This window comes from Medicago sativa, chromosome 5, assembly GCF_051527215.1.
Source record: "Medicago sativa cultivar Bolivia chromosome 5, Bolivia_mono, whole genome shotgun sequence".
Taxonomy (NCBI): Eukaryota; Viridiplantae; Streptophyta; class Magnoliopsida; order Fabales; family Fabaceae; genus Medicago; species Medicago sativa.
This window is the reverse complement of record NC_140753.1, coordinates 79,184,316-79,200,063: the sequence shown is the minus strand read 5'-3', so window position 1 is coordinate 79,200,063 and position 15,748 is coordinate 79,184,316. Positions and strand designations below refer to the sequence as shown.

Sequence of the window (15,748 nt, the reverse complement as noted above, 5' to 3'; positions counted from 1 at the left end):
ATTTGATGTCTCTTCTTCTGTAGATACCTGGAATAAAATAAGGTATAAGTTCTTTGCAAATATACTTTTCAGAAATTAGTTTTTAACCCAAAAACCATTAAACCCAACCTACTACACTATCTCCCAATTGTATAATCATTAAACCCAACCAAGTACACTATCCGTCTACATAGTTGGCTCTTGCAATGTAATCTTTGTTTGATGGTTGGAGAAAGACTTCATCGTAAACCTGATGATATCCTTTTATGGAACCCTTCCATTAGAAAATTCAAAATATTGTCAGCTCCAAATTATTCAAAAGAATTTGGTCCTATCGTATATGGCTTATGATTGTGTAAACAATGTTTACTAGGTGATTGCTATTTCTTTCGATGATGGTTTAGAAAATAAGAGTTTCAAAACTCAAGTATGATTCATAGTTTAGGTACTAATTCTTGGAGAATGATTCATAGGGAGTTAAATGTTCCCCATGGATCATTCTCCAAGAGTTAGTACCCAAAGTATGGATCATTACTTGAGTTTTGAAACTCTTATCCTCTAAACCATCATTAGAACAAATAGCAAGCACCTTGTAAATGTTGTTTACATGATCGTACCCAAAGCCATATACGGTAGGACCAAATTATTGTGAATATTTTGGATCTAGCAATATTTTGAATTTTTTAATGGAAGGGTTCCATAAAAGGATATCACCTGGTTTATCACGAAGTCTTTTTCCAACAATCAAACAAAGGATTCCATTGCAAGAGCCAACTGTGTAAACGGGATGTTGGGTGGGTTTAATGATTATAGAATTGGGAGGATAGTGTACTTGGGTGGGTTAATGGTTTTTGGTTTGAAAAATGAGTGAAGTGGGTAGGAGATTACCTTTATCGCATCCAGATTAGATGGGTCGATTAAGATGAGGTGGTGGTGCGTCATGGACTTGCGAAGGTGTATCTTGGAAAAATCAGGATAAGCAAATAGAGAATTTAGGGTTTTGTTGAGACATCGAAGTTTAAGGAGAAGATTGACGGGGAGCATCTCTGCAATCAGATCGAACGACAGAGTGGGCAGCGACGGTGGTGGGTTGGAGGAGAGGAAAAGTGAACGTATGAATGAAATTAGGGTTCTGATAATGGTGGTGATCAATCGCTTCATCTTTGTGCTGCCTCCGGCTGTTTTCTCAATTATAGCAAGATAATCATTTCAAATTAGTTGCATTGTTGTGTTTTTGAGAGATCGATCTTCTTAATTTGTTGACAAGTCGCTCCAATCTCTCCGAATTTTTTGTCACTGATGCTAGGGTTTTAATGACAAGTTATTGGGAGCATTGTGGAGGAAACATTAAAAGATTGGATATTTCGAATGACCTTGCCATAAGAGAATTTTGAAATAGCCGTTTTTAATTTTTCCTTTTACAATGCTCCCAAGCCAATGTAGAAGTGAGACCAAACTTGGCATTGCTTCTCGATGGACAATGTGTTATACCAAAGCTGCTCAGTTTTACATTTAATTTATTTAATCATCCTAGAAAATATTTGGAATTGGATTTTATTGTAATTTGTATTATTAATTATTTCATGTTGGCGCTGAAAGAGCGATCATGGTCCATTTAGTGAATTGGAACAAGGTTACTCGTCCGAAATATCTTGGTGGTTTGGGAAATCGAGCAGCGAGAGATGCTAACATTTGTCTTCTAGGGAAGCTTGTTTGGGACATGGTCCAATCCACTAATAAATTATGGGTGAATCTCCTCTCAAACAAGTATGCAGTTGGATCCCACATCTTTCACGCAAATACAAGCAGCAGCAGTTCTCCCTCATGGTCCTCTATTATTCGAGCAAAGGATGTCCTTAAGAACGGGTATAATTGGCGTGCAGGAGCGGGCACTTCCTCTTTCTGGTTTAGCAATTGGAGTCCTTATGGTTTCCTTGGTTCCCTTGTCCCTATCATTGACATTCACGACCTCCACTACACAGTTAAAGATGTCTTCGCCTTCAATGGTCACCTCTCTCATGCGCTCTACACTAACCTTCCCCAACATGTAGCTGATGACATAAACAACACTCACATCAGATTCAATGCAAATATTGAAGATGCATTCATCGGAAACTATGAATAACACCCATCAGTCATGGTCTTGGATTTGGAGATTGAAAATTCCAGAGAAATACAAGTTACTTGTTTGGCTTGCCTGCCATAATTCTGCTCCTACGTTATCCGTTCTCCACCACAGACACATTGCAAGTTCTGCCACTTGTACGAGATGCGAAGAGAAAGAGGAAACCTTCTTGCACTGTGTTCGCGACTGTAAACACTCTGCTGCAATCTGGCAGAAAATCGGATTCACTAATCCAGATTTTTTCTCTGAAAACTGTGCGTATAATTGGATCAAAAACCTCTCATCTGGCCCTCGCTCTATCACTTTCTTTGCAGGTCTTTGGTGGACATGGAGACATCGCAATATGATGTGCCTTAGCAATGAAACATGGTCCCTAACTCGTCTTATGTCCAACATTCAAAACTTGGCAGATACCATCAAAGTTAGTTTTCAAACTAACGGTGATAACCCTTCTGACCGAATGGTGAAATGGAACAGCAATAATCATCTCTGCCATATCCTTAATGTGGATGGGAGCTGTTTAGGAACTCCAATTCGTGCAGGCTTTGGAGGAGTTATTCGTAACAGTGCTGGTCTCTACCTTGCTGGTTTCTCCGGGTACATTGCTGACTCCTCAGATATTTTACTTGCAGAGCTATCTGCAATTCACCGAGGCTTACTCCTAGCTACAGAAATGGGAATTGACGAAGTCGCTTGCTACTCAGACTCACTTCTCTCAATTAATCTCATAACAGGACAAGCCTCAAAGTTTCATGCCTACGCCGTTATAATTCAAGATATTAAGGACCTCTTAGCTTCGCACAATTTCACTGTCCAGCATTGCCTCCGCGAAGGGAACCAATGCGCTGACCTCATGGCCAAATTGGGAGCTTCGTCAAATGATGAGTGCCTCATACATTCATCTCCTCCTCAAGATCTTTCTGATTTACTTCGGAATGATGCAATAGGAACTTATTTTCCAAGAGCTTGGGCTGTCTGTTTCCTTTTCCTTTGTTTTTTCTGTTTTGTTTTCTTTCTGTTCCTCTTTAGCCATGTAACCAAAAAAAAAGAGCGATCATGGAGAAGGAGGAATACCATTCAAAGGGTTCACGAAATCAGCTCTGCTCCGACCTTGCCAGAAGGGAACGTTGGAGCAATTCATCCATGTTCGTTATGTACATAAGTACATTGATATTATATTCTATTTTTTAGGTTGATTCATCTATACATTATAATTAAGCAAAGTTAGTACACTACCAGTTTTAGCATCTTATCTTACTATCAGGCTGTTGGAATGGAAGATGAAAGACACCACAGTTTTTGCATGTGTGTTTGATGGATTTGAGTATTGATATTCACCAGAAGGTGATTGTGCAGAGTTGTATGGAGAAAACCAGGTTAACTAACTAAATTGCAATGTGCACGGAGAAAATGGGAGAAGCTAGTATAAATGTTTGTAAATGTTATACCGAGGATTAAGATATGTATATTAAGATTTGGTTCTACTCGACATCTCCAAACGTTATATGGTATTCACCGAACGGTTCCTTTCATCGAAATATTATATGGTATTCATCAAAACGTTATATGTTATACCATGTGTTTTTAGCCAATTGAATGGTTCCAAACATATGCTACTTCATGTATATACAAAAATGAAAGGGACATACAACCCTTTTTGATCCCTTTCATTTCTTTTATCATTGCTTTTGAAAATTGACCTGAATACCAATAAATTGGTCTAAATCAAAGTATACATTTTTTAATTAATGGCCATTGGTTTTGGTTAAATTTTACTGAGACAAATAACATACATAACTTGAGTTTGAGAAAAAGTAGAGTCCTCTATTACATATTGGAATAACAATAGAAGCTGAATTCCTTTAGGCAAAGGGTCATATTTATTGAGCGACTTCAGTTCTGTTTCTACGCTTTCTGTGTCACTTCTTGCTGAGTTTTCTTTCTGTCTTCACGTATTGTTGTAACATCTGTTTATGTGTGTTTCTTGTTCATGTTCTCGCTTTCTGTCACAGTCTTGCTATGTTTATGTGTGTTTCTTGTTCATGTTCTCGCTTTCTGTCACAGTCGAAAACTGACTACATTTTACAATTTGATTAGTTACAGCTTGGAAACCTTCACCTTATTCGTCCCTATTTTTTTACATACCTATTTTTGGTTTATAATATTACATTTCATATAATCAGCGAGAAAACAGAAAATGACATCAAGCTATTTTTGGTTTATAATATTACATTTCATATAATCAGCGAGAAAACAGAAAATGACATCAAGATTGAAAAACCTGCTGCGTGGGAAAATGAGCAGCATCTAGCCAAGTGAATACTTCATTCCTCTATAATGTCGAAAATATAAATGAAGCAATTGTCAATACTTAAATTGAGGTAAAAAAAATCTTTAAATAAACAAACTTGATCATTGCTGACAATGTTAATCCTCAGTTGTATCAGAATATAAGACTTAAATGCAATTGTGGTATTGAGGATATGAGGTATCTTAAAATTTTGGGTATAACTACAAAACTGACTGTACATATAAACATATTTTTAGGTATGTTAAGATGAAGGAAGCCTCTCACATATAAACACGTTTTTAGGCCATATATATCTCATTCAATGTGGGACTCTCAGCAAACTATTTCATGCACAAAACAATACATCTTGACCGTGACCCAAATTGTTTGATAGAGTCCCCAAAGGATCTTCGGTCGATAATGCGAAACATAAAGAACTGAATCATAGGAAGCACTAAACTATAGAATTAGACAGAAGTAGCAGCAGACCATGTTGTAAAAGTTAATACAAGTGATTTCATCGGGCCTATTTATAGGCATTCACAAACTAGTAACTAATTACTAAATTTCAGTTCTAACTATTAACTGCGTAACAAATTGAAAATCTATACCTCCAGATGAAAAATAATATTTGAGGATTGAAATCCATTGGTAGCATTAAACTAAATAATTAGAGGGAACTAATGACAGACCAATATAAACTGAATGATGCATATAGTAGAAAAACTAAACCATAAGTGACCTTCAATTTCATTTCCAAGAGCCATGCATATGGAAGATAGATTTGACAGAGAGCCATCATTAATTTTATGATCTTTCACTTCAAACTGAGAAGATTTCTTGATGGAAAAAGATCGGTTGGTTAAAAACTTGAATCATTTTAAGATGTACCAACTATTCATTTACTAACTCCGCTGCTTCAACAATCCACCTTCAAAACATCATTACTGAAAATAATGAACACACTTATGAAAAAGACATAATCATAGATTCAGTGCTATCAATATAATCCAAATAAAAGTTTATTCTTTTATTTTACCAGCATTTTAAAATTCAAAACTGACACATGTGACAACACTGAGTCATTTCATTTTATTAAAATTTTATCGATTTCAACATGTTAGTGTCTTTGTTGTGTCCGGTGTCCGTGTTCGTGCTTGACATATAGATGCTTGTTACTATCACTTAATATCCCATCACGATCATCAAATGACTATCTTCTTGCCTACGTCCCTTTCTCTTTTCCTTTCCGTTTTCTTTTCTTCCACCAGCGAATGAAAACGGCGTCAAAAGCTCACGGATGGAATTAATTGCTTTGGGAGCTCTCTCCTGCTTCTTCTTGTATTCAGTTTTCTGTACAAAAAATAGTTTCCAGACGTGTCTTGGTGCATTGGACTTCTTGTAAGTGTGAATTTTTCTTTAGTAAATATAGTGTAAAGCTACTAAAATGTGGCACACATATGACTGTTTCAAGATGAGAAAAAGAGGACGCCAAACGGAAATAAATCATCCACACCAATGAGAATTCGGAGGGAAGTTACCCGGAGGTACTCTATCTGAATGGGACTTTCTCTGAGGTGAGAAATTCTCATTGTTGGAGTACCTCCAGGTAACTTTCCTCTGAATCCCCAAAGCAGGAAACCGCTGATTGGAATCATAAAACTTGATAACTTCTCCAACATCCATTCAGATTATAAATAGTGTAAAGCTACTAAAATGAGGAACACATATGACTGTTTCAAGATGAGAAAAACGAGGACGTCATTAGCCATAAGTTTTGATGAGAAAACTCAGCATTTGACCCAAAAAAGTGGAAAAACAGATAGAAAAATTCTTGAGAGAAAATAGAAATTTTAAAACAATTACACCGATTATCTATGATAATGATTTTAAAAAAATAGTAACATTATTTTAGCTGAAGCGTGACAGAGTGTGTGGAAATATTTAGTTTAGTTTGCCTACTTTTGTTTTCATGAAAATACGGTTTACATCTATATACATCATCAAAAATAAGAGAAATAATAAATATGTTAATTCCTCTTATTTCTCTACACATGTTGAATATGATTATGATCATGACATTTTTCAATCTGTGATGTTGATGTGATGCAAGATACATGCGACTAACTAAACACCACCGTCCTTTGTTTGGTTATTAAAATTTCCTTCTTTTTGTATATATTTGTTTCTTTGATTGTTCTATGGTATGAGCATTGAGCGCTATGATATTGAGTAGGAGGTGGTGGTTGCATTAAAACGATTCCATGTACATTTTCAATTTTTATGTCCATATGAATCATTTAGTAATCTTGGTGACAGACCAGATGGCTAAGCACATTAACTATGTTTGCCTCTGTGATATAGCAGCTATGTAACAAATTTCATAAGCAATGAAACGTCATTATTCATAGCCACTGGATCACACATTGATGACTGAGATTCGTAATTGGAAAACATGCATATCCATTGTATTCTCTGCATCAGTGCATTGATTCTGCCTCAGTATCAAAATCCAATGATGGCATAAAATTACATATCCTAGCTCAATGATGGTGCAAGAATGGAATAAAAACAAGTTTAATGTACAAATAATGATTACCTAACAAAAAAACCCAAAAAAAAAGCCTATAAATGTCAAAAACCAGCATCACTATCTATAAAAATGCAGCTCGAAAAAATACTCACACCTGCAAAAATTAGGTCTCTTTGGCCAATTATACCTCATGATAAGCCAATCAGCATATATTTAAAATAAAAAATATCAGCAGTCCGTTCTCCATTTGAACAAGCAGTACATGTAAGCCAATAACTAATCATGAATTAAAATCAATTCTTTTGTTACAGATACATCGAATCATGAATTAGAATGAAAACCCCTCGCACGACAAGTTATAAGAACTTCTGTACGAATGGTTATATTAGCCACAGGTACATCTAGAAAAATTAAGGGCACAGTGCAGCAAATGTATCAGAGAAATGTGTGTTTGAACTTTAGTTTCACTAATGGCGTAAAGAAAGGAATAGTTTCTAAGAGCAGTAACACGAATGCTAATGCAGCATCAGAATAATAAGAAAGAAACAATTACGCATAGTTGTATTTGTATAAGATATTGCAAGTAGAAAGTAAAGAAATTCAAAAAAATTGACGGATTTTTTGGTCAACAGCATATAACTACGTGGCATACAATTTGATGAAGTCTCAGCGAACTGTCGTGCGAATCTGTTATGAAGAATTATAATAGAAGACGGCCGAACCCAATGTGGCACGTGATTGTATATAGTACTTACTAAATGCACTTCTGAGTAGCTCATTAGTATTGTTCAAATTTACACTTCTAAAGTATTGCATTAAGCATAATCTGTAACCAAAGTATTGTAACCAAAATTCTGAGTTTTTTTGTAAGCGCGGCAATTCATGACAGTGGTTAGTACCATGATAACACAATAGTTTAGCCTAATGCAAAAAATAATTTCATTTGAATAACCAGATTAGTATTATTAAAGATTTGTATTGAAAGTGTCATTCAATTTCAGCCTTGTGCTTTGCAGCCAGATTAGAATTGTTGATCACATTAAGTTATCCTTTTCTTTCAAAATATTGCTGATCCTAATATCTTGTCAGCATCACATACTAATTATGAAGATGGTGTTGCTGTGTTTGCCTACATCAATTCTAAAAATAACTTTTATTGCTCCCTCCATTTCTTTTCATTTGTGTATTTTGTCGTAAAAGCTAATTTCATTACATCAACATTGTTCTCTCGACATGTCGTTAATATCATATAACAGGAACCTACTAGGATACATTTATCCACCCTCAACAAAGTTGAGCAAAAAGCCTGCTCCTACACAATCACATCAGAGATCCTTAAGGATTGCCTCTTCTTCCATTATTAATTTCAAATATTGTATCATGGAAAATGCAATATATTTTGTTTCCTAACATAGTATTTTCCAAATTTAAGTGGGATCAGTAGGCTGGTTAAAGATTGTTAACATGAGGGTCATAACAGATTCCTAAGTAGAATCGGTAGGTTGTTCATAGAGTTGAGAGGAACAAAACTGAGAAAAAAACAGATAAAATAGGAGGAAAATAGAGGAAACAATAAAAAATAAAATAAAAAAACTGAGGAAACATAGAACAGTGAAAAACAGAGCAAACAGAGGAAAACAGAGCAAAAACGAACCTGAGCAAACTATCTCTGGTACTCCTTATCATTGTTGACCTACAACAACAAAAATATAATTGAGACTCCCCAGAAGTACAAAACTTGTCTATCACCGCATAAAGATTCACCGCGGCCTCCGATTCGGTTGATGCAAGGCGGGATCCAATTTACCAAGGGAAACTGTGGATGTAATGGTTCCCGACCTGCACCAAGCGAATCAGAGATCGATGTGAGAAGAAGATTCATCATCGCCAAATATACCATAAACCACCTCTCTAAAAAGAGAGAGGAAAAGGATTAACTAAACTAAACCCTTTGGAAGTGTTTTCTAAATATTGGGTTATGGAGAGGTTTATTTATAAAGATTATTATTTTGTCATCAATATGAAAATTTTAAATACTTCCTATCCTTTAGTTTAACAGTTAGCACGTTTCTTTAGTGACTTAGTTGCCGGGTCAATTTAGGGTTGCTATTTATTAGGTATATCCTAAGTTCTACAGTTATAGTTCTACCACGTCACAACTTTTTGGCTTCTAAAGAGTAGTAACAAAACGTATGGGGGAGAGAGTGACACAGGTTCTTCTTCTTCCACTACACCAGCAACCATAAGGTTTAAGTATTTATCAATCAAAATAGATAAGTTACTTCTCTATTCTATATTTTTAGAGTTGTGTTATTTTCATACCAATATTTCTTGTTGTTTATAATTATAACTTTATAACGATTCTATCTTTTATTTCTTCAACAAAATATCCAACTATGTTATAACGAGGAATATCTTTTATAAAGATTATTTGATAATTTTTGTAGTTTTGATTGCGAAATGATTGATGATGCTTTCACATTAAAGAACCTAGGTGCTTAATATTTTGCTTTGTTTATGTCTATTGGTGCTTAATGGTTTTCAATCCATTGATTCCTGTAGCAGATTGTGTTAAGATTGGTTTTCCTGCATTGGTTATTCTGGTCATCCTCTCCTAGGTATGTTACTTCTCTCTCACAACAATTTTAATTTATTCCTTTTGAATTATTTGCGTAGCAACATTATAATAACACAGAAAATACAAACTCTCATTTTTTTTTTTTATCATATTACACAAACTCTTACCTTGTAGAATGTAGATTACTCAGTTATAAGCTATACTTAGCGTGCCTTGAATAAAATATATGTAGGAAATTTGTATGCTGGTTATCGTTGCGATGAACGTATTACGGGGGAGTTACGCAATACGTGCCTTTTTGTGACTTCTATTGTCTCTAACATGACGATTCCTAAATTTGATTGTGTTTACATAACCTCATGTAAAGGATTTTGCTTGAAAATTGAGTATGTGTATGAACTTTGAAACATGACAATTGACAAGACAAGGCATGTGCAATTTAGACATTGGACAGTTTTATGATTAACCAAGACTTAAATTGTGATCTGTCTTCACTTGCACTCTCTCTTTGTAACTACTACAAAAGGTAAATATTTTTGTACATCAAACAGGCTTGACAATACAGGATTCCATTTACTAAACCGGTTCAGTCTGAATTGAACTGTATTTAAGTCACATTTTATCATCTGGCTACCCAAAGCCTGGCTATATCCGATCGCAGAACAGGTTTGTCGCAAAACAGGTTTCTGTTACAGTTACCCCAGATTTATGTCGGATGTTGATTCTTTGTCCATCCCTACATATCATCGTACCAACCGAAACTGAATCCGACTTAAATGTTTGTGTCTAATAGCAGAGAAGGGTCCAACTTCCGTACCAGTTTTAGCATCTTATCTTACTATCAGGCTGTTGGAATGGAAGATGAAAGACACCACAGTTTTTTTTTTTGTGTGTGTGTTTGTGTGTGTGTAATGGACTTGAGTATTGATATTCACCAGAAGGTGATTGTGCATAGTTGTATGGAGAAAACCAGGTTAACTAAGCTAGTATAAATGTTTGCAAATGTTATACCAAGGATTAAGATATGTATATTAGGAATTGGTTCTACTCGATATCTCCAAATGTTATATGGTGTTCATCACGGTTCCTTTCATCGAAATGTTATATGGCATTCATCAAAATGTTATATGTTATACTATGTGTTTTTTGAGCCAATTGAACAGTTCAAAACGTATGCTACTTTCCTTCAAAAAAAAAAAAGTATGCTACTTCATGTATATACAAAAATGAAAGGGACATACAACCCTCGCTTCTTTTATCATTGCTTTTGAAAATTGACCTAAATACCTATAAATTGGTCTAAAGCAAAGTATGATTTTTTTTTTTTTAATTCATGGCCATTGGTTTAGTTATAAATTGTACCGAGACCAATAACATACATAACTTGAGTTTGAGAAAAAGCAGAGTCCTCTATTACATATTGGAATAACAAAAGCAGCTGAATTCCTTTAGGCAAAGGGTCATATTTATTGAGTGATTTCAGAAGCAGCTGAGTTTTCTGTCTTCACGTGTTGTTGTAACATCTGTTTTTGCGTGTTTCTTGTTCATGTTCTTGCTTTCTGTCAACGTCTTGCTAGTGTATGTTTTCATCGTCTCTTTCTCATGGTGTTGACAATGGAGAAGAGAAAGAGCAATTCCCTCTGGGACTCTCAGCACACTCATTCATCTTGACCGTGACCCAAAATTGTTCGATAGAGTCTCCAAACGATCTTGGGTCGATAATGTGAAACTTAGAGAACTGAGAGAAGTAATAGCAGACCATGTTGGAAAAGTTAATACATACAAATGATATTTATAGGCATTCACATACTAGTAACTAATTACTAAATTCCACTTCTAACTACTAACTACGTACCAGATACAAAATTGAAAATCTATATCTCCAGAGGGAAAATAATATTTGAGTATTGAAATCCATTAGTAGCATTAAAGTAAATAATTAGAGGGAACTAATGGCAGACCAATATAAACTGAATGAAGTATATATTAGAAAATCTAAACCATAATTGACCTTCAATTTCATTTCCAAGAGGCATGCATATAAGAGATAGATTGAACAGAGATCCATCTTGAATTTTATGATCTTTCACTTCAAACTGAGAAGATTTCTTGATGGAAAAGGATCAGTTACTTAAAAACTATTCATTTACTAACTCCACTGCTTTTGATTAATACAATAATCCACCTTCAAAACATCATTACTGAAAATAATCAACACATTTATGACAAAGACATAATCATATATGAAAACAAAGGAGGAGGTAAAAATATCACCAAATATCTTACAAGATGAAAACAACAACACAAGAAGCCATTAAAGAATGTCGAAATTAAAACAAAAAAAGAAGCTAGGAGAACAGAGTCTCTAAATCTACAATACACAGAGTCCACAAATTCCAGTTATTTCTTATGGTCTTGAATGTGTGAATTCTTCTTCACCACTGCAGTCTTGATGTCAGGTAGTTCACCCAGACGTTGAATAGTATTCTGAACAAGCTCATCAATAGGGTCTGGAATATGCGAATTCTTCGTCACCACAAGAGTCTTGATGTCAGGTAGTTCTCCCATACGTTGCATAGTTTTATGAACAAGCTCATCAATTTCTTGTGGTTGATTGTCCTTATCAGTTATGTTCCATAATTTCATTTCTTTTGTGTCATACACCTTTTGCACAATAAACCCAGGATGTTGCTTACGTTTTGGAAGTTGTTTGTGTATGGGAATGAAATGCACCACACACCTATGCATAACGGTTACGGCAGGAAACTCATCTCGGTGGAGACTATAAAATAACTCTCTAGGGTTATTCGATTCCCAGCTACCACCTCCCTTTTTTTCTGCTTTATCTGGACGGTATAATTGCTGCGCTGAGATCATCAAGCTGTCATTTGGGGATTGTGTAATGTCCTAACAGAAAAACATCCCAAGAAATCAATAAATGGAAAGGTGTATAACTCTACAATATTGTAAATAATTTAGTTATCATGAATTGCCAATGACAATGTAAAAATCTTCTAGACTAATCACAAATAATCTTGTGTGATTTTCAAGATAGTTAGAATTAGAATTTAATTTGTATACATCAACAGTGTAAACCTTTTTTACACATTCATCCAATCAAATCACTTCATGTAGATATTTTAGGAACTAACCTATGATATCACTGTTAGTACATAGAAATTAATCTCTTAGAATTAAAGCTAACATTTTAATGTGAAAATTTATGATTGCTTGATAGTGTAAAAGAATCTTTACAAAGGGAGTATATTGTATATCACTGTCACTCAAATTTCTTGTAGATCAGTCATTACTTATTCTCCAAGGAAACATCTAGTGTCATAGAACTTCAATGTGCCAACATATCTTGAAAACAAAGCATAGGTCACATATCTTAAAAAAAAAAACAAGGCATAGGCAATATATGACAAGGAATTCACCTTAATAATTGCCACAGACGCCATTGTATCTCCAATATCAGGCGCAAGAAGCACAGTGTCATCCTGCAGAAACACTTTACAGTCACTTTACACAAAAATAAAAATATCATTATCAATGATGTTTTCATACGATAATATTGATAATGATAAAAGAAACGAAATTCACGCTGTACTAGTTCTAATATATTAAATTGGTAGCAACGTTTATATTAATGGACAATAAAAAGGCAAAAATATAAAAAAAAAAATAAAAAAAAAAAAGAAAGGAAAAGATGATTATACAATTGTGAATTGTTTTCGACCAAATTCGAATGATTGGAAATATTGTTTTCCTTCTTCTGAAACCTTAACCGGTTCGCCAATTGGTTTAGGGTTCTCCACCAGTAATTCTTCTTCTTCTTCTTCGTCGCTGGATTGTTTCTCCTTCCCTTCATCATCATGCTCTTCCCTGGAAAGAAGCTTTGATCCATCTTCATCATCGCTACTTACCACTACCTGAGTTAATCGTCGGGTAACCATTATTGTTCAGAAAGATAGAATAGCTACACTACACTAACTTCACTGCCTTAACCACCGTTAGGGTTTGTTCACGTTTTATATATTGGGTTTGTTGGATACACTCGTATATATATAGAGCACTGCTTTCGCTGGATAACTTATTAGGGTTTGAATATACTCCGTCAAAAATAAAACAAAGGATAAGCATATAAAACGATAACCATAACAAATTTTGATTAACACGTGTATCTTAGTGTTTAATTAATTCTTTTTGGTAAAAAAAATAATTCAATCAATTTTTAGATTAAAGACTCAATTTAGCCTCACAATTTATCATCAATCAAATTCGGGCAAAAAATATACAATATACATAAATTAACTCTAACATTTGCATATAGAAGACAAATTAGTCACTATGTTGTAATGAGTTAGAGATTATTTGTCTTTTGTAATAGACTGAATTGAGCTATGGCTGAGTTGTGAGAGCATCCACAATGGTGGGTGTTTCACCTATTTAGCACCGAAATTAATAAGCACCCTCATTGTAAAGAGAAAATGTTTGGTGCTTATAGAGAAGGGTGGCTATATAAGCACCCTCTGTCTCTTTAATTTTCATGGGTCATATGTAATAAATTGTACAAAAATCAATAAACTTTATTGAAATACAATGACATTGAGTTATTAATATGATCTATTTTCTGAGGTGCTGGGTTGGAGAGATTAGGTGCTTATTAAGTAAAATCATTGAAAATTAAAAAAATAGATGATGTGTACATGTGTGGCCCCCTTAAACACCCAAAATGGAGTCCTCTGTTGTAGATGGTCTGAGTGACCAAATTAGATATTTATTCTAATTCTTATACGGTGCTAAAAACAATTAGAGACTTTTTTTAAAAGAAATAAAATAACATTCATTCATTCAAATTGGTAAAAGAAAATTGCTTTTTTGACATAAAAAACTTCACATTGACACAAGTAAATTACGTTAGGGTCTCCAACGGTTTTTAACTGGAAAAACCGCTGGCTCAGTGGTAGTTAACTACCGCTGAAAAATTGTTTTTCTGTTTTACAATTCACACGTGTCTATTTGTGTCAGCCACCACTACATGTTTTAATTAATTAATAATAATTAATGTTCTCTCTCTATTCTCTCTCATCCCTCCCAACAACCTCCTCTTCTTCTTCTGCAACCCTTTTTGAGATTTGTATTGGCAGCTATATTGGGCACTGTTCTTTGGCCAATTGTGTGTGATGTTAGATTGATATAGGTTATGGTTAGTCATTGAGATATTTTGTTCATAATTGCTGTGAGGATCTGGAACTGGTGACTGTGACACTTGTTCTCTCACCGGAATTGCATAATAGAAAACATCTGGCATTATGATTTTTTATCACACAAAACCTTATCCATGTCTTATGCATTGCATTCAAATTTCTTCAATCTTTCTTCTGTTTCAACAAGCTGAAGCTAAATCACTTATTTTCCTTGGTTGATTATTATAAATTGTATCCTAAAATTTCCTCTTTTATTCTTTTTATTATTCATAACTCGAGTTACAAAAGGTGTATAAACTAGTTTTCTATCTATTCTAACCAGCAGATATTATTTACATTTTCAACTGTGTAATTTAATAACTTTAAAAAAATCACAGGAAATAAATTAAATGATTGTCAACATAATAATATATTTCTATGGTAGTAGTTGGCGATACAGGGTTGCCCTTTTGCCATGGCTTCTTACTATGAAGGCGAAGGCTTCTCTAATGTTCAGGTTGATTTTAACAAAAGGGTTGCAGAAGAAGAAGAGGAGGTTGTTAGGAGGGATGGGAGAGAATAGAGAAAGAACATTAATTATTATTAATTAATTAAAAAATGTAGTTGGTGGCTGACATAAATAGACATGTGTGAATTGTAAAACAAAAAAGCAATTTTCCAGTGGTAGTTTCAAAATTGCATGGGGCTGTTAACTGCCGGCGGTTTTCCCAGCGGTTGTTAACAACCGCCGGGGGCTTTTTTGGAATTTCCTTGTGTCATTATGAAGTATTCAATGTCAGAAAAGCAATTGTCTTGGTAAAGTAAATCGAACAACACAAATTCAAAATCGGTAAAATTAAAAAAGTTGATTGCGGGAACAAAATTCAAAATCGCTAAAATCAAAAAAAGTTTATTGTGGGAACAAACATACAACATGCAGGTTAATGGTATATAATGACAAAGCAACAAATATGACGAAATATATTAAGTTTTCTAAAATAGGCTATCACCCTTGATAGACTTTTAGCAAGCATACGAAAAATGGATCAAAGAA

At 34.4% G+C, this 15,748-nt stretch overlaps 1 protein-coding gene across 1 annotated transcript; it reads right to left on the bottom strand.

Annotated features, from left to right (window-relative positions):
* Positions 1-11,646: 11,646 nt before the first annotated feature.
* Positions 11,647-13,522, bottom strand: LOC146925456 (protein REPRESSOR OF VERNALIZATION 1-like). Its single transcript, XM_085711019.1, has 3 exons — positions 13,225-13,522; positions 12,943-13,005; positions 11,647-12,412 (listed from the first exon to the last, which is right to left on the bottom strand). Exons 1-3 carry the CDS (start codon positions 13,459-13,461, stop codon positions 11,906-11,908), a joined length of 807 nt encoding a protein of 268 aa, XP_085567145.1. The 5' UTR covers positions 13,462-13,522; the 3' UTR covers positions 11,647-11,905.
* Positions 13,523-15,748: the final 2,226 nt, after the last annotated feature.

Coding starts and splice junctions, on each gene's coding strand:
- LOC146925456 (XM_085711019.1), bottom strand. CDS start 13,461: ATGGTTACCCGACGATTAACTCAGGTAGTGGTAAGTAGCGATGATGAA. Junction 13,006..13,224: donor GTCGAAAACAATTCACAATT/GTATAATCATCT, acceptor GTGTTTCTGCAG/GATGACACTGTGCTTCTTGC. Junction 12,413..12,942: donor CGTCTGTGGCAATTATTAAG/GTGAATTCCTTG, acceptor TTTTTCTGTTAG/GACATTACACAATCCCCAAA.